Source organism: Oryctolagus cuniculus, chromosome 11 (assembly GCF_964237555.1).
Source record: "Oryctolagus cuniculus chromosome 11, mOryCun1.1, whole genome shotgun sequence".
Lineage (NCBI taxonomy): Eukaryota > Metazoa > Chordata > Mammalia > Lagomorpha > Leporidae > Oryctolagus > Oryctolagus cuniculus.
This window is the reverse complement of record NC_091442.1, coordinates 68,861,227-68,885,456: the sequence shown is the minus strand read 5'-3', so window position 1 is coordinate 68,885,456 and position 24,230 is coordinate 68,861,227. Positions and strand designations below refer to the sequence as shown.

The 24,230-nt window shown below is 39.9% G+C and overlaps 1 protein-coding gene across 13 annotated transcripts in view; it reads left to right on the top strand.

The window, feature by feature from the left end:
- Positions 1-24,230, top strand: part of GRIP1 (glutamate receptor interacting protein 1) — a 739,429-nt gene that overhangs the window by 466,404 nt on the left and 248,795 nt on the right. For 3 of the 13 annotated variants that reach the window (XM_051846413.2, XM_051846411.2, XM_051846408.2), the window contains exon 1: positions 17,030-17,923. The exons of 9 other annotated variants lie outside the window; for them this stretch is intronic. In XM_051846413.2, coding sequence (XP_051702373.2) covers positions 17,671-17,923 — 253 coding nt within the window. In that variant the 5' untranslated portion in view covers positions 17,030-17,670. Of the gene's footprint in view, positions 1-17,026; positions 17,924-24,230 lie in introns of those variants that run through there. One more of the 13 variants, XM_051846420.2, reaches the window with a different exon arrangement.

Genomic DNA, 24,230 nt, shown 5'->3' with positions numbered 1-24,230 from the left:
TTTAATTCCCTCACTGAATCCAAATAGGAATGGTGGCAGCATTTTTTGTGGAAAGGAAAAGATCTTTGCTGTATCTGAATTTTATTTGGCCAAATTTTCTCTGTTCAAACTGGGACACATGTTAAAATTTTCGAATGGTGATATTAGAAGAAACTACTGTTTTAGTATGATTTTATTGCTTTATTTTAAATATCTTAATGACAGAGATGGAAAGGAAAATAGGTTGATAGTCATATAAATAGGATGCTGCTCATTGCGAAGACCAGAGATGGTACTTAAATATTACTTAATGTAAAACTGAGAAAATTTAGGAAAGTATTAGTTTGGGAAAAAGAATATGTACAGGTTATCTGATATTTCCCGTCACATCCGTGAACTTTTAGTCAGTGCTGGGCGTAGCATATGTTTATACAGTGTCTGATGTTCAGATGAAAGCCCTCTGAAGTTTTGAATAAGATTATGCCTGCAGGGTGGGTGTTTGCAGAGGCTAAGCTGCTGCTTTGGAAGCCTGCATCCCATGTTGGAGTATCTGAGTTCCAGTCCTGACTCCCCTCTCCACTCCAGCTTCCTGCTAATTTTATTTTCCTAAAATTATAACATCCATCCTAATTTCAGTATTTTATATGTTCGGGGTGTATCTAGCTTCTTACATTATAGAGAAATCAGATGATGTATGCATGCATGATATGTACCATGTATATTTGAATGTATATAGTACAAATGTGCATCACTTCCACGTGCATGTATGTATTTATAGGATTACAGTAACATACACATAAAACATGCACACCCAAATTTATTGTATGTTCTACACATGCATTTTTTCTTTTCGTTTTTTTAAGATTTATTTTATTTATTTGAAAGACAAAGTTACAGAGGAATAGGAAGAGAGAAATAAAGATCTTCCATCTGCTGGTTCACTTCCCAAATGGTCAAAACATTTAGGACTGTACCAGGCTGAAGCCTGGAACTTGGAGCTTCTTCCAGGTCTCTCACATGGGTGCAAGGTCATCTTCTGCTGCTTTCTCAGGCTCATTAGCAGGCAGCTGGATCAGAAGAAGAGCAGCTGGGCTTTGAAGTGACACTCATATAGGATGCCAGCATCACAAGGAGTGGCCCAACCCACTATGCCACAACACCAGCCCCTTCTTTCTCATACCTAAATAGCCACTATTGTAATAGCATGGGCCTTATCCTATTAGGATCCCTAGCATCTAGCACAAAGCATATAATCAATAAATGTAGGTATCTAAACAGAATCAATAACTTAGCCTTCTGTTCACACATCACTCCAAAACTGGAGACATGTCAGTATGTGTTGCCATGTAAGACGGTGGGATGGAAATGGTTTATGTGACATTGCTGTAAAAATTTTATACAAATATTATGTAGTGCTTTGGTTCCATGAAATGCAAATATTTAAAACATATTACTATAATCACACAAGTATTTTTTAACAATAGATCCTGGATTAAAATAACTGATATTAGGTCATTATCTGAGAGAATATGTTTTGTTTTGTGTGTTTTTTTTTTTTTTTTTTTGGACAGGCAGAGTTAGATAGTGAGAGAGACAGAGAGAAAGGTCTTCCTTTTTCATTGGTTCACCCTCCAAATGACCACTGCAGCCGGCACACTGCACCAATCCAAAGCCAGGAGCCAGGTGCTTCCTCCTGGTCTCCCATGCGGGTGCAGGGCCCAAGCACTTGGGCCATCCTCCACTGCACTCCCGGGCCACAGCAGAGAGCTGGACTGGAAGAAGAGCAGCAGATCCGGCACCCCAACTGGGACTAGAACTCGGGGTGCCAGCGCCACAGGCAGAGGATTAGCCAAGTGAGCCGCAGCACCGGCCGTGAATATGTTCTTGATTTAAAATATTAATTTGAGGATAATCTATGGATTTAATCATTTTTCCTCCTTGCCTCAAAAACTGTCAAATGTTTAGCTATGACATAGGAACAATTTGATAAATATTCTAATTAGAATGCTACCATCCATTTGAAAACACCTCTTGATACAAAGCATGGTATAATATGATATTGAGTTTGCTATTTAATATTTATCTATTATTTTAGAGTATGAATGGTATTTTAATACCTGAAGTAAGATTTGAAGGCAGAGGAAGACAATTCTAATGAGGATGCAATATTGATTCCTTAGCTTCAAAGATAACCAACAGTTCACTAGAGAATAGTTGAGCCTAGGCTGTCGCATCTCATATGGTTTAGGCACCACCATGAGAATAAAACAATAGAGAGGAGTTTTTTCTCTAGAGAAGCATGCACATCGATTTATTTTTGTGGTTCTATTTATACAGCAAACAGAATCATTTCAATAGACAAACAACCCTTCGCTTATTTTGTGTGTAGAAACTGAGTGTTAACTCACCAAGAGTTAACAGTTATTGATCCTCTGATAGGTGTATATATGGTAAAAAGTTCTGTCATTCATGAAATAGGTCTTCTAAATGTCCACGTTGAAAAAAAAAAAAACATAGTAGACACACTGTCAGAATGAACAGGCATTTGAAGAAAAAAGAATCATTCCATCAGGAGTTCAGTGTGTATGTTTTTACGCTAAATTAGAATCTAAGAGGTAAGTAGCCTATAAAATGGATATAGTACATTAATATTCATATCCTCAAGGATTGTATCATGCTGTATTGCATGCATGTGCAACTGTGTTTTAAAATACTCTGTTTTCAAGAAAATAAGACCAAGTTGTTTTCCAAAAGGGATGCACATCGATGGTGTCATTTATCCATTTACAAGTATTTATAGAGCACTTCCTAATATGTATAAATAAAGCTGGTGCTAAGAGTTTACACAGCAGCAAACCAAATGGGCATTGTTCTTGCAATATTGAACTTCACTTCTAATGGCTGAGTAACACAGTTGACAAATATTCAAATATATGCACACTCACCATATTATGCAAAAAGCTAAAAGAGGGTATGGAGTTCACAGTGAGCAGGAAAGGGCTATTGGAGATGGAGTAGTTGAGACTGACTCTGAAGAGATGATGTTTGAGCTAATATATGAATGCCGTGTGAATATCTTGGTGAAGAGTATTCCACAAGCCAAAAGGCAGGAATGAACTTGATCTTCATGAGGGATAGTATTCAATTGGAGTAATCAAGGCAAGGAGTTCAGGGGCTGCTTTTTAAGAGAATTTAAGGTTGACTCTTTGTCATTTCCATACGAAGTCACACCTCACAGATGCTCCCAAAGGTGTGGATTATGAGAAACCAAAACTACATTTTATTGAATATCCTATTTTACTTGTGGGGAGCAACCCGGACTAGACTAAGTTACTGGAATTAAGACTTATTCTATGCATCTGCTCTCCCACAATATGGCGCTGAGAAGGGAGAAACAGCTTCTACACAGCTGCCTCCAGTTCCACCAATAAACTGTAGGACCTGCTCCTGATTGGAGGAGAGCAGCGTACTCGGCATGTGGGTAGCAGAGCACGGATTGGTGGAGAGGACTATATAGGAGGAGAGAGATGGCATGGTGGTGTGGGTTGGTTGGAGAGTGCGTTGGAGAGTTCGCGGGGAAGTTCGTTACTTCGTTCTTTCTCATTTCTCTCTACTCATTCTTGCTTTGGGAGTTTGCTGTTTACTTATTCTTACTTTACTATAGAAAGGACTTGTAAAAAAGGGAACAACAAGCGTCCGGTCCGGTGCGGCTCCTCCGCGTGCGGAGGAGCAGCATTACTTGCTAGGCATTTCTTTAAATTTATAAGAATCTTCTAGTTGCAAAGAAAGCCCTCATCCCAGACCTACAGATTTAGCATATGTAGCATTAAGTTCTCAAAGTTATTTGCTAATAGTAGAAATAAATTTGCGTAGTTTACTGATTTTTTGTCTTTACTTTTCTGAGCTTATAGATTAATATTTCAATCTTTTTTTAAAAAAGTTTATTTATTTATTTATTTGAAAGTCAAAGTTAGAAAGAGAGAAGTCTTCCATCTGCTGGTTCACTCCCCAACTGGCTGCAATGACTGGAGCTGCACCTATCCAAAGCCAGGAGTCGGGAGCTTCTTCCGGGTCTCCCACACGCGTGCAGGGGCCCAAGGACTTGGGCCATTTTCTACTGCTTTCCCAGGCCATAGCAGAGAGCTGGATCAGAAGTGGAGCAACCAGGACTCAAACCGACACCCATATGAGATGCCGGCACTGCAGGCAGCAACTTTACTCGCTATGCCACAGTGCCAGCCCCAATATTTCAATCTTATAAATATTTTTTAAAAAGATTTATTTACTAATTTGTTTGAAAGGCAAAGTGACAGAGAGGGAGGAAGGAAGAAATCGAAGGAGGCAAAGAGAGAGACAGAGACAGAGAAATTGGCTTTCCACCCACTGGTTTACTCAGCAAATGCTTATAACAGCCATGATTAGACCAGTGGAAAGTCAGAAGTCCAGAACTCCTTACATGTCTCACACATGAGTGATAGGGACCAAAGTAATTGGGCTCTCATCTCTGTCTTTTCAGGCACATTAGCAGAAAGCTGAATCAGAAGTGCTGTAGCCAGGCTGGCACTGCGGCTCAATAGGCTTAATCCTCTGCCTGCGGCGCCGGCACCCCGGGTTCTAGTTCCAGTCGGGGTGCTGGATTCTGTCCTGGTTGCTCCTCTTCCTGTTCAGCTCTCTGCTGTGGCCCGGGAGTGCAGTGGAGGATGGCCCAAGTGCTTGGGCCCTGCACCTGCATGGGAGACCAGGAGAAGCACCTGGCTCCTGCCTTCGGATCGGCGCGGTGCACCGGCTGCAGCACTCCGGCTGCAGCGGCCACTGGAGGGTGAACCAACAGAAAAGGAAGACCTATCTCTCTGTCTCTCTTTCTCACTGTCCACTCTATCTGTCAAAAAAAAAAAAAAAGTGCAGTAGCCAAGACTTGAATCAGGCACTGTAGTATGAGATGTAGATGTTTCAGGCTGCAGCCTAACCCATTGTGCCACAATGCCTACCCTAACATTTTCATCATATATATTATTTACTAAATATTGAAATAATTTTGGGGGTTGCCATTGTGGCATAGTAGGCTAAGCCTCCACTTGCCATGCAGGCATCCTGTATGGGCACCGGCTCATGTCCGAGTTGCTCCTCTTATGATCCAGCTCTCTGACTGTGGCCTGGGACAGCAGTGGAAGATGGCCCAAGTCCTGAACCCACATTGGAGACCTGGAATAAGCTCCTGGCTTCAGCCCTGGCCCAGCCCGGGCCATTGCAGTCATTTAGGGAATGAACCAGTGGATAAAAGATCTTTCTCTCTGTCTCTCCCTCTGTCTGTAACTCTACCTCTCCAGTGAATAAATAAATCTTAAAAACATAATTCAGTACTATTAGTTTCACTAATGAGTACATATTAAACTTTTCCTTTAGGGGGTTTTCAAGAAAAAATTACCTTCCTTGGGTGAGAAAAATTAATCACTTATACAATTTTAAACATCTCATGTTTAAAAAAATTTAAGTTAAATTCATAGTACAAATTACTTTTTCAAACACTTAAGAGGAAACTTTAAAATCACCTGAAATAAAGTTACCTTGAATTCATTTTGGCCATAGTGCTTTGTGTACTGTCTTTCTCTTACCCATCTGGGAGATAGTTTTCATCCTCAAGGCAGTTTGGTACACACTCGATGTGGCAGGAAATCTTTTAAAATGCAATGAAGCCGGCGCCGTGGCTCAATAGGCTAATCCTCCACCTTGCGGCGCCGGCACACCGGGTTCTAGTCCCGGTTGGGGCGCCGGATTCTGTCCCGGTTGCCCCTCTTCCAGGCCAGCTCTCTGCTATGGCCAGGGAGTGCAGTGGAGGATGGCCCAGGTGCTTGGGCCCTGCACCCCATGGGAGACCAGGAAAAGCACCTGGCTCCTGGCTCCTGCCAGGATCAGCGCGGTGCGCCGGCTGCAGCGGCGGCCATTGGAGGGTGAACCAACGGCAAAGGAAGACCTTTCTCTCTCTGTCTCTCTCTCTCACTGTCCACTCTGCCTGTCAAAAAAAAAAAAAAAAAAATGCAATGAAAAGGCAAACTTTTGTAGAGCTTCTAGAATCTGCTTCTCCAGCAAAGGTCAGATGGCCCCTATTTTTAAAGCATACTGGACATATCTTTCTGATAAAAAAAAGATCATCCCCTCTCCAAAGAAATCATCTAACATAAAGGCCCTGTAAGAATCTGTCACATTTAAGAGGAGAAAAGCTTGGGTAGAGAATCAGTTTCAGACACAAGGGTACGCCACTTAGAGATACAAAGCCAGTGAGGACGCACCGTATTTTCTGTCTACAGACAGGACCCCACAAGAATACTGCCTTCCCTCCAATGTCAGAGGCAGCTCCCCTTCCCTTGAAGGCCCTCCTGAAATCTTTGCCAATGTTTCTTAGGAGTCAGGGCATACACTAACAGCTTCTCATCATCTTCCTCTTGGTAGGACCCCAGCTGGTGCTGAGCTGCTGATTGGGAAGTTGTCATTTAGACAGTTGTCTTGTACCATTGAAAGGTAACAATTTAGTGGGCAAATCTAACCTTTAGTTAGTTTCCTTTAACTGGCAATGCTAGAGTTAATTAAAAGGAATTATCCCCATATTTTCGTATTTAAATCAATATCAAACTAATTTCAATGTTTAGAAATAATGTATGCATTGATAATAAGTCCAATCAGAGTCATGACTGGTCCTATTGGGTCAATATAATAAGAGAAAATGGAGATTAGGAAGGTTCTCAGGTTATTAGAGAAGATTTCTAATGTGATGAAAACCATGTGAGACTAAATACTAACAGCTAAAGAGAAAGTTAATTTCTCTAAAGGGCTTGTAAATGTTGCATCATAAAACTAGTCTGCGAACATGAGGTTGGATTGCAAACTGAAATGCCCACTTAAGGCATGCATTAAAATTTATTTAGTAAATAAATAAATGCTGTTTCCTATGACCTAGACTGTCTGACCCAGACACATTGATTACTTGTTAAACACCTAAGGATGGAACCTTTGGTTTTGCAAAGAAATGTTTCCTCCTGTTTGGTATGAGACATTGGGCCTCGCAGTCCAGCTTCATTTTTTCCCACTCTTTCTTAGAGGCTAGAATACAATGGAATATGCCAGATCATAAGAAAAACAGCAGTGCAAGCAACAATCCACAGTAACTGACAGTGGATATGAGTGGCAGTGGGAAGAGGTAGTGTCACACTGCAAACAAGTGCCTGCAGCTACTCTGGCTGTTGCCAGGCTTAAGAATAAGTCAACTCATGTCAAATATTTAGATTTTTGCATTTAAACCCAATAATATCTTTTTTTTAGTGGGAAATATCAACTCCTAAGTTTTTGGATTTTTTTTTTTTTTTGAAATGTAGAGAAACAGAGAGCTCCCAATTGCTGGTTCACTCCTCAAATGTCAGCAGCAGCTGGGGCTGACCAAAACTGAAGCCAGGGACCAGGAACTCGGTTCAGGTCTCTCTTGTATGACATGGGGACCCACCTACTAGAATCATCACCTTCTGCCTCCCAGGGTGTTCATTAGTAGGAAGCTAGAATAGGGAGTGGAGCCAGGACTTGGACCAGGCACTCTGATATGGGATCAGACATCCCACACAGTGCCTCAACTCCTTGGCCAAATGCCCAGAAACCTCCCAACTTTTAAGTGTTATTTCTGCCAAGAGAAAAAAATAAAAGAAGAACTCTGCTGACTAATAAAATTAACTTACAGTTCAAATTTTATCTGTGGTTTCCAATTTCAAAGCTGTGTTGCATATTCTATCAGAGGAAAAAAGTTCATTCATTCATTCAACAAACATTCATTATCACACCGTGATTGGTGCTGTGGGCCATTCAGAGATAAATAATACAAAATTGTTGCTTTCAAGTAACCCAGAATCTACTAGATGCCTCACCTTAGCCTGGAAAACAAATCTCTTCTCATGGTTCAAATGTTGCGTGTATGTGTACATACTTCAAATCAATACCTACAGGTTCAGTCTCTTACCTGACCTTCAGCATATTTAATTTCTTTAAAACATGATTGTATAAGTAATATTTATATATAATAAACAGAAATAAAAATTATATAAATAGAAAATATATAATACTCTCCTTGTATCAATATAAGTACACATTCAAAGCACAAAAGTGAGAAAAAAATTGCAAAAATGTGTGTATGGTAAATATGACATTGTATGTCCAAATCTATAGAATGTAAAACGCCAAGAGTGAACTCTGATTTAGAGTGTGGTCTTTGGTTGTGCTGATAATATGTAAGTTCATTGGTTGTAACATATGTACTGCTCTGATGAATAATGAAAAGAAACAGAGGAAAAAAAGAGCTTCCATCTACTGATTCACCCCTCAAATGCCCACAACAGCCAAGGCTGTGCCAGGGTGAAGTTGGGAGCTGGGAGCCCAAACTGAGTCTAATGGCTAAAACCCAACTACATAAGCTGTCACCTGCTGCGTTTTAGAGTGTTCATTTGAAGGAAGTTGGAATCTGTAGCAGAACTAAGACTCTAACCCAGGTACTCCCAGCATAAGGTTTGGGCATCCCAAGCAGTGTCTTAACCACTATACCAAGTAATCACCCCTAAAATTGCCCTTTTAGAAAAGTTTTAAAAAGATTTACAGAATTATTTTATACAAATTTTTAAAGCACATGAAACAATACCATAAATGATTGATACCTACATATGTGGAGCAAGCCTAGAAGCATTGCCAGAGGAGGGATAAGAACACCCACCTGCGGGTAGTAGGCAGCTAGGGAGAAGGGAGGGATATGGATGGAGAAAGTGAGCTACAGGGGCATCTGCATTTCAGCTCTCTAGAGATAGCTAGTGCGACTTTAACAAAAAGTAAACAATCATAAAACCTTGATGACTGGCACACAGGCATCCCATGTTTTCTTCATGTACCTACTTACATTATTTAAAATACATAACAAAAAGTAAAATAAGAATTTTATGTAAACCATCAGCATGACTAAATTAGATTTTTCTTTATTCCTAGGGGAATGCTTTTGCTCATTTTTTTTAACCTTTTTTTTTTTTAGTGGCTTTAGCTTCTGAAACTTAAATACTTAAAAGTTCCCTGTTATTTATTCCCAGTGGCTAGCCAAGTCTATTCCTTCTGAATCCTATCTTCAAAACATCCCATTCCATCCTGGTTGTCTCCTCATGGTTCAGACATCATCATGACCCACCTTAGCTATGCTGATCAACTCCCAACATGTCTGAGGGCTTCCACAGTGCTCCTCTACTTCATCTGGTGTCTTGTATCACCTTCTTCCCATTGCTGTCCTGCTCCCATTACCCACAAAACAAATTCACCTTACCTCTTGCATTTAAGCGGCACCCTAATTTTGCTTTCATTCTCCCTTGTCTTTCATCCCTCTTTTCTTCTCAATCCTCCGGTGCCTCCCAGAACCTAAGTACGATCCAACTTTCAGCTTCCATGGTTTTTCATATGGTGTTTCTCCTTCACCAAATACCTTTCTTTCTTAGCTTTCCCCAAATTATGCAAGCCTGGGACTTGACCTGTGCTTACTTGTTTTCCTTATACCTTAGGTGCTGATTGTATTCAGTTTGCAACTTCATCATATCTTTTGTTTGCAAGTTCATCATGAGTAGAAGTTTTGTTGTTACTGTTTTGAGTTTTTGCTTTTCCTTTCCTTAAGATCACCTCTTCTTGTCCATTTTTTTTTCCTTCTTGTGGTTGTTTACAATACTGGGGGGAATTGCTAATACAGAGTTGGTAGAGTGCTCAATGGTTATATTTTCCAAATTAGTACATTTTTAGATTATACTTTCTTCTTTTTTCTTTAAAAGATTGTTGGAGAATCAAAGTTATTTAGAGACAGGGAGAGGAAGGGACAGAGAGACATCTTCCATCCATCTGTTCACTACCAATATAGCTGCAATGGCCAGTGCTGGGCCAAGTCTGAAGCCATGAATCAAAAGATTTTTCTGAGTCTCTGACATGAATGGCAGGGACCTAAACACTTGAACCACCCTCTGCTGCATTTCTTAGGCCATTAGCAGGGAGCTGGATTGGAAGTGGAGCAGGTGGGACACAAATTGGTGCCCATATGGGATGCCAGCATCGCAGGCTGTGGCTTTACCCACTGTGCCACAATGCCAATGCAGGAGTGATAGGCACAAGGCTCATCAGCTCTCCAGTGAGATGCTCTCAGCACTCCACCTGCAAAGCCTCTGTTTACTGACAACTGCTGGTTGATCTAGCATTGGTTCTACCCATTAGCAGCATAATACGGCTGCTCAGTGCTGACTGCTAACTTTCAGATACATTTCCCCCCTTTCCCACTATTTTAGAATAACCACAAAGCCAAAACACTGTCTCCTACATTTTCTTGTTTCCCTCTATAGCTCCCACTATAGGACTTTCTGTAGATAGTGAAACAATTTGCATGATTTGATTTTTCATTAAGAAGTGTCACCATGAGCTGGGCATTGTTGTGTGCTACAATGAGCCCCAGCTTGGGTTGCTCATGTCTCCTATTGTGCCTTGTTCAAGTCCTAGATACTCTGCTTCCTATCTAGTTTCCTGGTAATGAACACCCTGGGAGGTTAGCAGATGATGGCTCAAGTACTTGGGTCTCTGCCAACCAAATGGAAGACCTGTATGGAATTCCTGCCTCCTAGCTTCAGATTCTCCCAACCTTGGCTGTTGCAGGCATTTTTAAAATAATATCTTAAAAAGAAGAAAAATCACCTTTCCCAGGTGTTAGAATAGTTTCCCATTAAATTGATTTTTAAAATTTTATTTATTTGAAAGGCAGAGGTATATAGAGATAGAAATAAAGGGGGTAAGGGAGACAGGAATACCATCTCCTGGTCACTCCCCAAATGCCATAATAGCTACCACTGCTCCAGGCAAAGCCAGGAAACCCAGGAACTCCATCCAGTCGCCCTTAGGGGTGGCAGCGCTCCACATACGTGATCCATTGCCTGTTGCCTTCCATAGTGTGCATTATCAGGAAGCTGGAAGAGAAATGAAGGCAGGACTTGAAACCTGACAGTCTAATATGGGATATGAGCACACCATGCCTGCCTTTCTTCCAATAAATTTCAATGTAAAGTTAAAATCCTATTTGCTTTCTACTATTCATATTTTTCTCACAATAATTTCTATGTAACCCAATGTCTGCTGAGAAAATTCTTAAAATATGGTGTTAGTTACAGTAGGAAATGGATCTAGGCAGCCCGTATGTTCCCTTCCTGATTCTAGTATTTTTTAATAAAAAATGTGTTCAGGGTTATGGATGATATTATTTAATTTAGAAAGAATGAATAAAATCTCCCTTTGCCTTTCCTTCAAATTATGTCCACAGAGATTTCCATCAAGCAAAGGAATTTTTTCCCTCATTACCCAATATTGTACAATTCTATTTAACATGTTACTAGTGTGCCAGTGAATGGTTTTAGGCCTACAGACATAATCCAAATGTGCTTGTTTGTTGTTTTCCCCCAATTAGTCATGGTGTATTAAAGTGAATAAAATCTTTTAGCAGCTATTTTTGCTGAAGCACTTGCATCCACTTGAAAAGAAAAAAAAGTTAGTATTTTGATTTAGAAATAAAAAGAAATTGGAAAATGTTGGGGAGAAAGCTAAATGACATAAAGAGAAAAGCAGTCCCTGCCGCATATCATGATGGTTCTTTAAGCTAAAAATTTGGGAAATAATTTAAATTTTGCTGATGATTCTTCTCCAGCCTCAGGCTTTACTGAGCTTTTAGAAGATTTTAGGATATGAAATGAATCAAGTATCGATCCTGCTTTGGGATAATCCTTTCATCTATGCAATGTAAATTGAAGGATATTAATGGATACAATGCATGAGATTATAGGTTTGTGTTCTTTTTTGTGTTTAATATTTCAAGACAGCCATAAAATCAAAAAGTGTGTGCATCCTGTTAGAAAAAGAAGATTCTAGCATACCACTATTTTCACTGAGCAATTTTCAAGTGTGTTACATATTGTTCTAACCTTTGTAATCCTTACACTAGTGCTGCTGTGAGTTGGGTATTATAGTTGTGGTCATTTTAGAAATGAAGAAATTTGGGTGCATGGAAGTTAAGTAGTTTGACCAAGGTCATGCTGGTATTTGAACCTGGTCAGTGTGGTTTAAGAGCTTCTAAACTCTACTGTATAGTGCCTTTCTATATTGACAATAAGGATGTGTTGAATAAATGAGGGGTAGTAGTTTGAGGGATGAGTTTGATCCTCAAATGTATATAGCTTCCCATTTGAATTTGTTAAGGATTGTTATAGGACATGAAATAATTTATCTAAAATGTTACATACTCCAAATTAAAAAGCACCAGGTAGCACCGCTTATATGTACTCACTGCATAACATTTGCCAAATCATTTGAAGAAAAATCTCAAGACAGTGTGTTTGGTCTATAATGCCCTTTGTGTTTCAAGCATTGGTTCCTTCTGTTCTTCATTCTCGATCATTAAAAGCAGCCTTTCTCTAAACTCTGACTAGTTAATAATGGTAACCAGTAAGTGTGAGCTGTCTTTCAAAGAAGCATTACTTGTCATCGTGCCTGGTGATTGAAATAATGTATGTTTCCATTAGGTCCTTTCTATTGAGATAACTTGCATCTCAGTGACTACTCTACTGAAATTCAAATTCTATAACATAGCATGTTTATAGCTTGATATTTCAGGGCTCATAATTTCCTCTGTGTCAAACTTGAGTTAAGATGCTCTATCTCTGATAAAATATGCTTGATTTACTTATCAAGTTCCTAAGACACAGCCCACAAGATTAAGAAATCTATCCTGGTTCTTCTTTCAGTTGTTCTGAAATAAAGTTGCTCTGTGGAGTTACACCAATGAGATATCCCACTGGCCAGATGATCCAAGTGCATATTTTTTAAAAATTGTTCTACCAATGGCTTAAACTGAGGGATGTTGACTTCTGAGAGCTGCACAGCAGAGTAGGAGGCCTTCACCTGGATCTGGGACTGCCCACCATGGTGTCCATGCAAAGAAGTGACCAGCTGCGACTGTGCTCGTTTCATTCAGCCATTATAGGGGAAGATGGGCACTGTAGTTAGGTGGAAGGATATGAGCTTTGAAACTTTAAGTACTCACTCTGTCGCTCACTGGAAGTATTCCCACAAAGAACTATAAAAGCTTTCTGTGGCTCAGTTTTCTTTCTATAAAATGGATATACTATCCCCCAACACACACCCCAGGAAACTCACTGTTTGTGACACAGAAGTTCCAGGCTTTTCTGTCACTACCTGACAACCCAGAGGAATCTGGTCTGCAAGGAAGCTTCAAAAAGTTCATGAACAAATGGAATTAAAAGACATGCAAATTTTCCATGAACTATCTGAAGCTCTCTTGTATTCCCACATATCCATTTGTGTTTTTTCTATTCAGTGTCTTTCATTATGTTGTTCCTTTTTCCTGGTGGGTGCCTTTTTCTCATTTCCATGTGTCTGAAACACCTCTTTTTCAAGGCAAAGTTTAAGTACTGTGTTTAATCTGGAACTTTCACCGAGTCTACCAAACAGGAGTAATTTCTCTGTTCTCTGTGTCCCAGACACTCGTGGGGGCTCTTGATGGCATTTAGCGTGTCTTTCCTTGGGTTGCAACTCATTTATATACTGCCTTTAGCTTTGCTACTGGGATGCAATCTCCTGGTGAGGAGAATGTCTGCTCCATCATCGTATCCCTATATGGTGCTTATCATGGTTCCTTGCACATTGGCAGTCAATAACTATGTGTTAATTGAATTGAATGAGAGAAGGAAACAGAACTCTGCAATCTCTGAATCTTTCTCTGTTGAAAAAGAGGAGGCTTGAGCCACTTGGCTTGTTTGAGCCTGATTTATCCTGAGGAGATCAGGGATCAGAGCTGATGGCTTCCTCTAGTTCTCTGATTCCTGATATTCTGTTTTTCTCAAGAGTCAAGTTGCCTCCTGGTAGATGGATATACTCTGAGGACTTAACAGACTGAATACCTTTTTAAAAATGCTATCAAGGAGAATTGAATTAGACCAACTTCAAACATAAAATTGCAAGTGGAACTAGCTAAACAACCTGCATTTTATTTGACTTATAGTTAGGAAATACAGTGTTTCTCCTTTCTTAGTTATTGGATATGATTCTTTTGCTTTTTAAATTACACAAATGTTCATTTCCTTCTTTGCCTAACCCCCTGCAAGCTGATATAGTGAAAAAGTCAAAGAATGAATTTGTCATGAATATAATAAAATCAAAGTCACAAAATAAAGTTAATTTTATGGTGTTCAATTATCAGGGTCACTGACATATTTTACACATTGATTTTTGAAATTGTTTTTAGAAATATGAACATCACAAGATTATAGTGTTCAATTATCAATCACTGACATCTTAACATTGATTTTCTAGATTGTTTTAGAAATATTTATCTACTTTCAGTATTATGCAGTTAATGGGAAAGATGCAGAAATGTCTTTAAGTCTTCACTTAAAACTAGAATTTAAGCTGTGGATGCACATTCGACAGTCTGGTCCTGAAGAGGCTCACTTAGAACCTCAAAAATATTACCAGCACTGGTGAAAATCTCACCAGCTCTCTGATCAATGTCTTGCTCTTTCTGCATTCTGCCATTATTTGATTAAATTCTTGACTGTAATATATTACTCGATTTACCTGTTTTCTTGCTTCTCAGCAGCTCTTAACAAAGCCAAGATGTCTCAGAACATCTTCATGGCTGCTGTTATCACAGTGGAATGCTTTAGAGTGAAAAGAATGTTTTGGTGGAAATTTAATTCATCATGTAACCGCCATGGGACTGAAAACTGAGAATGCCCAACCATTTTTATTTTGTTTGATCTTAGAGAGGGAAGAAGACATGTGCCCAACCATCATGTAGATCAAACTGGCATATTTAGCCGAGAGATGGGCAAAACACCAAGAGGTCAGGCAAAAGAAAATCCTAATACTTACTGCATGCTATGTCCTTTCAGAGGGCTAAAACATTTACCAGTGTATGTGTCTATGTGGCCGTGAACCAAGCAGACAGAAAGGACATTGGCCGTGACCTGGGGCAGAGTCCTGCACAACCAGACAATATCCCTTATGTTGCTGGATTGTGGGCAGATCTGAGAGCTTGTAGGTAAAGTGGGCCAGCACCTGAGTAGCAAGATGTTGGTTTGGGGTGGAGGTTGTAGGGAAGTGTAGGTTAAGGACAACAATTTTACCAGCTGCTTTGAAAACATTTAAGTATTGTCCCCTTGATGCATCCCTCCTAGTACAAAGCAGCAGGAGAGCAAACATAGCCAACCTGTGAGATGAGTATTATTAAACAGATTTTTTTTTTTTTTTGACAGGCAGAGTGGACAGTGAGAGAGAGACAGACAGAGAGAAAGGTCTTCCTTTGCCGTTGGTTCACCCTCCAATGGCCACCGCGGCCGCCGCGCTGCAGCCGGTGCATTGCGCTGATCTGAAGGCAGGAGCCAGGTGCTTCTCCTGGTCTCCCATGGGGTGCAGGGCCCAAGCACTTGGGCCATCTTCCACTGCACTCCCTGGCCACAGCAGAGAGCTGGCCTGGAAGAGGGGCAACCGGGACAGAATCCGGCACCCCGACCGGGACTAGAACCGGTTGTGCCGGCGCCGCAAGGCAGAGGATTAGCCTAGTGAGCCGCGGCGCCGGCCATTAAGCAGAATTTAAAATGAAGAAACTACATATTAAGAACATAGAGGCAAACAAGTAAAAAAGATGTAACTGAGTTTGACTTGAGCTCCCTAGTTCAAAAACTCACTGTCTTTCATCTGTGATAGTAACCAATTCATACTGTTAGATACAGAGAGGGAAGAAAGATGATTGTGATCCTGAATTACTAAGAAGGTATTTATCATCGTAGCTGCAAGAACATATGATGTCAGTTTAGCTCGTCTCAATCTAATTAATATCTTTTTATCCTTCTTTTCCTAGTTGGCCTTTTTTCTCTTTATTCCCTCCTCTATCACATCCTTTAGACAAAAGTTCTTCATCAAAGGTTCATACAAAGGTGGACATGTATGAGTCTCAGGAGTCCTAGAATTCATTGTATCTACCAGCCAAATTGCATTTTTGTGGGAAGATGAATCCTGATTTTCTCCTGATTCTCAAAGGTTTCTGTGTAACTCCATTACATTGGAAAGACCAAGAAATATCCCATGGATGGAAAATATAGGTATTATGAGGTCACATAATATAACATTCTGAAAACACAGTGTATCCACTCGAATATCAAAGAACTGAAAAAGTGAGTACTTACTCTTTACAGTTATGTAAATATTGTTATCAAATGACTGGCACCCCCTCCACACACAAATAGCAATAGAAACTTAAGGCATTTTAGAGAAGGTAAAGACTAGAGAACTTGGGCACCCAACTTCATTGCTGGCATGTTAACTGTGGTAAGCAGTTAGGGAACAGATGATATGGGCTGTTCCAGCACACAAGACAGTGGTCAGTTTGGACCAATGGATAGTTTAAGTTCAAGCTTGAGAACCTCTTGAGGTTCAACGATGGCTGCTGCTTAACTACTCTACTACTTTGGACAAGTTACTTAATCTTCATGTATCATTATTTTCTCATCTGGAAATTGAGGGTGCTAATAGTAACAACCTTTTTTTTTTTTTTTTTTTTTTTTTTTTTTTTTTTTAATTTTTTTGACAGGCAGAGTGGACAGTGAGAGAGAGAGACAGAGAGAAAGGTCTTCCTTTGCCGTTGGTTCACCCTCCAATGGCCGCCGCAGTCGGCGCGCTGAGGCCAGCGCACCGCGCTGATCTGATGGCAGGAGCCAGGAGCCAGGTGCTTCTCCTGGTCTCCCATGGGGTGCAGGGCCCAAGCACCTGGGCCATCCTCCACTGCACTCCCTGGCCACAGCAGAGGGCTGGCCTGGAAGAGGGGCAACTGGGACAGAATCCGGCGCCCCGACCGGGACTAGAACCTGGTGTGCCGGCGCCGCTAGGCGGAGGATTAGCCTAGTGAGCCGCGGCGCCAGCCTAGTAACAACCTTTTATAATCTGGGGGAAGACTCAGTAATTGATGTAAGGTGGTAATGAAAAGATCTCCTTTATTAAACTCTTAGGGCAAAGCCAGAATGTAGGAAGATCAGAGGACCCCTCCTCCTTGTCAGCATTAATTTCCTGTTCCCTGGTTTCTATTTGCCATCACTCTTGTGCCAGGGCCAATTATTGTTCTCCTCTTGTTTTCATTTATGATTTTCTCTGTCTGACCAGTGGGAAGGAGACAGGTGCAAAAATGAAAATGAAAATGATTCTGAAGGCTTGCTTTGTTTTAATGTAGCAAATAAAAATACCCCAAGATTCCAGAACTACTCATTCAATTGCATAAAACCAAAAATAAACATAAGCAACATCTCTTTTATTTTCCACCTAGTAAGGCTCATATACTGAGTTCTCTAATACAGTTTATACGTGCAGCCATGTCCATGAAACTTACTGTCAATCAACATTGTTGAATGCCCAGTATACATAAAGCATTAAGGGGGATAGAGTAGTTTCACTTATAAAAAGTAGCTATATGTGATGAAAGACTAGCAAGGATGCCAAGAGTATTGTCCTCTAGTTCTATTTAACTGAAATCTTGTATACCTTTCTTTGTGTTTAGAGTTTTTTGAAAGATGCAAGGACATTGCTGCCCATTTTGAGAAAGCCATGGCAAAGTCAGTTAAGAAACACCAGTTTAGCTCTTCTGAACCTTATCTTCCAGCAACTTTAATCCTGAACAGCATCTCCTTTAATACTGATGGTTCCATCCAATATAAAGGAAAGTCATTTTTCTCTGCCTCCGAAGCCCTAGCTGCTTACATTGATGATTTTCACTTAAGCTGTGAACCTTCTGATATTAATGATACAAAGGTTAACCAGGATCAGAGCCCTCTTGAATTTCTTGCTAAGTCAAACAGTGGTAAGCTTTCATCATTCTGAGTTCAATGTTTAATTATGTATAGAAAGCTGTTGTCTTAAGAGGTATATGTCCTAAAAGATATGTTTTCTTAGAAAATAGTTGTCTAGTAGTTCATGAATCTCTTTATAAGGTTGTTATAAAATCTTATGTTTCTAAAATTTTTTCAGCAATGGATTCTTTTGAACAGAGAAATTACAGAATTAATTTTAAAATACAAGTTGCTGCAGTAATTTCAGAGAGGCAAACTCCAGATTTGGAGTCTAAAGCTCTGGTTTCTGGGTTTGAAAATGTTAAAAAAAAGTCATGTAAATTCTGCAAGCCAAAGATACCCCTTTGTAAAATAATAATGATGATCACTTCACATGGTCATTGTTGGAACTAGATGAATGTGAAAACATTCTGTAAATTGTTGCAGACGTAGGGTTCTTGGGTTCTTTGGAGCACAATTAAATAACAATGTGATAGAGATCTGGTGACTGACATGGTCTGGATCCGACTTTGCTAATGACAGGGTATAAGAAGAGTCTCTCTGGGCTTTGGTTTTCTTGTCAATAAGATGAGGATATTGAATTTATGAGTTCCATAATTTTAAAATTACATATTATGTAGGTGACAGAAAAATAAAATTGGGCCACACCAATATTTTAGTATTTCTCATTTTAAGAATATCATTTGTAAAAGCTGAAACAAGTTTATCATGAAACCAAAACTGGATGAATCAGAAATACTAACACCAACAATAAAAATGCCTACTCTTTTGTTAGACATAGTTTTAAGACCATATGTTAGTGTCCATAAGAGAATATTAGGAAACTACAAATGTACAGTGATATTTACTGATTGATGTCAGACTATAATAACAACTTAGCATATTACTGTATGCCATACTTGATATATGCAGAGTAAGAAGAGGTGTAACAGCTTCCTGTTTATTAAATGAAAAAAAAAACATAGAGCTAAATGAGGACTCACAAAGTAACATAGTTGTACACAAGAGAAAAATCATGCTTCTTTATGCTAACTCGTCTGGTTTGACTGTTGAACACTATTTGACAAGTGGGGAGGCATGATACAGGGACTGAGCATGAAAGTGTGGTTTAAGTGCCCATGATGTCTATGCAACTGAAGGACAGGCAGCATTGTAATACTGTCAGTATTACAATGACAAGGATTTTGTTGTTTTTTTATTTTGTTGAGGTTTGATAGTAGAGTTTTTCATTTTGTATGTTTTTTATGTTTATTTAACAAATTCAATGTGCTTTGTAGATACAATTCCAAAACATAATATTATTCCCTTTCTTCCTCCCTCCCATATCTCCCTCCCACCTTCTTCCTTTTTTAAAAAGTTTTTGAGATAGCATATTTTAAAATTACATTACAGTTAAAAAGATTAATACTTCACCAAATAAGAAGTTTAATAAGTACAAAGCAAAAAGGCCCTAGGTGAGTGGGAATATAGATGATGGCTGTAAGCAATAATTGAATGAAAAAATGACCATTTCACCCATACACAGTAAAATAATCACAGATCATTAAAACTAGAGTTTTTGATTTTTGATTTTTCTTGAATCCACAAACAAGAGGCCAGATAAAGGCAGTTGCTTTTTCCCCATATCCTCTGGAGCTATTAACTCCACAATCAGTGGTATTCTTGACAATTACTCATAAAGGTAAATAGAGTTCCCAATTTTTTCATTATAAACATATTATGTTACAAACTATGCAACAGATAAAGGGTTGATAACCAGAATCTATAAAGAAATCAAGAAACTCCACAACATCAAAACAACCCACTTAAGAGATGGGCCAAGGACCTCAATAGACATTTTTCAAAAGAGGAAATCCAAATGGCCAACAGACACTTGAAAAAATGTTCAAGATCACTAGCAATCAGGGAAATGTAAATCAAAACTACAATGAGGTTTCACCTCACCCTGGTTAGAATGGCTCCCATTCAGAAATCTACCAACAATAAATGCTGAAGAGGATGTGGGGAAAAAGGGACACTAACCCACTTTTGGTGGGAATGCAAATTGGTTAAGCCACTATGGAAGTCAGTCTGGAGATTCCTCAGAAACCTGAATATAACCCTACCATTCAACCCAGCCATCCCACTCCTTGGAATTTGCCCAAAGGAAATTAAACTGGCAAACAAACAAGCTGTCTGTACATTAATGTTTATTGCAGCTCAATTCACAATAGCTAAGACCTGGAACCAACCCAAATGCCCATCAACAGTAGACTGGATAAAGAAATTATGGGACATGTACTCTATCGAATACTATACAGCAATCAAAAACAATGAAACCTGGTCATTTGCAACAAGATGGAGGAATCTGGAAAACATCATGCTGAGTGAATTAAGCCAGTCCCAAAGGGACAAATATCATATGTTCTCCCTGATTGGCGACAACTAACTGAGCACCAAAGAGGAAACCTGTTGAAGTGAAATGGACACTATGAGAAACAGTGACTTGATCAGCTCTTGTCCTGACTGTTGAAATACAATGTAATACTTTATCAATTTTAGTATGTTTTTTTTTGTTCTAGTACTATTGGTTGAACTCTGTGATTAACACACAATTATTCTTAGGTGTTTAAATTTTAACTGAAAAGTGACCCCTGTTAAATATAAGAGTGGGAATAAGAGAGGGAGGAGATGTACAATTTGGGACATGCTCAATCGGACTTGCCCCAAATGGTGGAGTTAGAAACGTGCCAGGGGATTCCAATACAATCCCATCAAAGTGGCATGTATCAATGCCATCTCACTAGTCCAAGTGATCAATTTCAGTTTACAATTGATCATAATGAAAGGACTAAGAGTCAAAGGGAGCACATAAACAAGTCTAGTATCTGCTAACACTAACCGATAGAATAAATAAAGGGGAGAGTGATCCAACATGGGAAGTGAGATACTCAGCAGACTCATAGAATGGCGGATGTCCTAAATAGCACTCTGGCCTCAGAATCAGCCCTAAAGGCACTCGGATCTGGCTGAAAAGCCCATGAGAGTATTTCAGGCATGGAAAGCCAAGACACTCTGGCAAAAAGATCTCTGTGAGTGAGATCCCAGTGGAAAGAACAGGTCTTCAAAGAGGGAGGTGCCTTTCTCTGAAGGGAGGAGAGAACCTCCACTTTGACTATGACCTTGTCTAAACAAGATAAGAGTCGGAGAACTCAAGGGGCTTCCATAGCCTTGGAAACTCATGACTGGTGCATAGGGAGATTACTGATGCCATAAACAGGAGTGTCAATTTGTAAAGTCAACAACAGGAGTCACTGTGCACTTACTCCTCATGTAGGATCTCTGTCCTTAATGTGCTGTACACTGAGGCTTAATGCTATAACGAGTACTCAAACAGTATATTTCACTTTGTGTTTCTATGGGGGTGCAAACTGTTGAAATCTTTACTTAATGTACACTAAACTGATCTTCTGTTAAAAAAAAAAAAAAAAAAAAGAAACTATCAATTCCCAACTTGACTCTCACTGGGATTAAACATGACAATAGGTCTGATCTGATTTCATCATCATTTAAAAAAAAATCATCTATTATTTTTCACTTTATGTTTCTGTGTGGGAACAAGCTGTTGAAATCCTTACTTAAGGTATACTAAGCTGATCTTCTGTATACTAAGATAATCGAAAATGAATCTTGATGTGAATGGAAGGGGAGAGGGAGTGGGAAAGGGGAGGGTGGTGGGTGGGAGGGACGGTATGGGGGGGAAAGCCATTGTAACCCATGAGACGTACTTTGGAAATTTATATTCATTAAATAAAAGATAAAAAAAATAAATAAATAAATATAAGAGTGGGAATAAGAGAGGGAGGAGATGTACAATTTGGGACATGCTCAATCGGACTTGCCCCAAATGGTGGAGTTAGAAACGTGCCAGGGGATTCCAATACAATCCCATCAAAGTGGCATGTATCAATGCCATCTCACTAGTCCAAGTGATCAATTTCAGTTTACAATTGATCACATTGATAGGTCTAAGAGTCAAAGGGATCACACAAACAAGACTAGTGTCTGCTAATACTAACTGATAGAATCAAAAAGGGAGAGAACGATCCATCATGGGAAGCGGGATACACAGCAGACTCATAGAATGGCAGATGTCCTAAATAGCACTCTGGCCTCAGAATCAGCCCTTAAGGCATTTGGATATGGCTGAAGAGCCCATGAGAGTATTTTAGGCATGGAAAGCCAAGACACTCTGGGGAAAAAAAAAAAAAAAACACACACACACAAACGAGGACCTAAATGAAAGATCTCTGCAAGTGAGATCCCAGTGGAAAGAACGGGGCCATCAAAGAAGGAGGTACCTTTCTCTGAAGAGAGGAGGGAACTTCCACTTTGACTAAGACCCTGTCTGAATAAGATCGAAGTCGGCGAATTCAAAAGGCTTCCATAGCCTTGGCAACTCATGACTAGAGCCTAGGGAGATTATTGATGCCATAAACAAGAGTGTCAAATTGCTAAGTCAACAACAGGAGTCACTGTGTACTTACTCCTCATGTGGGATCTGTCCTTAATGTGTTGTCCAATGTGAAGTAATGCTATAACTAGTACTGAAACAGTATTTTACACTTTGTGTTTCTGTGTGGGTGCAAACTGATGAAATCTTTACTTAATATATACTAAATAGATCTTCTGTATATAAAGATAATTGTAAATGAATCTTGATGAGAATGGAATGGGAGAGGAAGCGGGAGATGGGAGGGTTGCGAGTGGGAGGGAAGTTATGGGGGTGGGAAAGCCATTGTAATCCATAAACTGTACTTTGGAAATTTATATTTACTAAATAATAGTTAAAAAAACATTAGAAAATACCATATTCTTTATTTTACATTGTAAATTATTTCAAAAGCCATTGTCCCCAAGTTCAGAGTACACAATATATGATACCATCAAGAGGAAAATAATTTTATTAATTGTGCCACATCATTTTAAATGTAGCATATTTAATCAGTCTTTAACATAAAAACATATAACTATTGATCCTTTATTTTATTTTATTTTTTTGACAGGCAGAGTGGACAGTGAGAGAGAGAGAGAGAGAAAGGTCTTCCTTTTCCGTTGGTTCACCCTCCAATAGCCGCCGCGGCCGGCACGCTGTGGCCGGTGCACCGCGCTGATCCGATGGCAGGAGCCAGGTGCTTCTCCTGGTCTCCCATGGGGTGTAGGGCCCAAGCACTTGGGCCATCCTCCACTGCCCTCCCAGCCCACAGCAGAGAGCTGGCCTGAAGGGGAGCAACTGGGACAGAATCCGGTGCCCCGACTGGGACTAGAACCTAGTGTGCTGGCACCGCTAGATGGAGGATTAGCCTAGTCAGCCACGGCGCCGGCCACGATTGATCCTTGAACACACTTGTCATTCATCTTTGTAGCCCAGGTTTCCTGTATCAAAACAACTTCTATAATCTTCCTCATTTGCCTTTAAAAGATTTCCCTTGGGGCTGGTGTTGTGTTATAGTGGGTGAAGCCACCGCCTGAGGTGCAGCATCCCTTACAGGCACTGGTTCGAGTCCCAGCTGCTCTACTTCAGATTTAGCTCCCTGCTAATGGCCTGGGAAAAGCAATGGACAATGGCCCAAGTGCTCGGGCTTCTGAAAAAAAAATTAAAAAATAAAATAAAATAAAATAAAATAAAAACATATTATGTACTCATGACTAGAAAATGCTTAAGAAGTAAACAGAAACCAGTTATTTTTTAGAGATTTTTTTTATTCATTTATTTGAATAGTAGAGTTACAGACAGAGGGATAGAGAGATAGAGAAAGCCTTCCATTTGCTGGTTCACTCCCCAAATGGCTGCAATTGCCAGACTTGGGCTGATCTGGAGCCAGGAGCCAGGAGCCAGGAGCCAGGAGCTTCTTCTAGGTCACCCATGCAGGTGCAGGGGCCAGAGCACTTGAGCCATCTTCTACTGCTTTTCCTTGGCCATCAGCAGGGACCTGGAGCAGAAGAGGAGCAGCTGGGACACAAACTGGTGCCCATATGGGATGCCAGCACTGCAGGCGGAGGCTTAGCCTACTACGCCACAGTACCAGCCCTACCAATCATAATTTTAACACCAGAGAGGGCTATTTTTAATATTTCTATATAAATTTCCCTTTGATATTTAAATATACATAATAAAGTTGAACCACCCGAGTTGTTCTGTAACCTTGTATATTCATAATGTTTAATGTCATTTTATGTCATTTAGGGTAGTTCTGTGGCTTTTCTGTAAGTGGATGTGTAGGATTTCATTGGTGCTCTTGGACATTTTAGTTGTCAATACTATATTATTCAGAATGT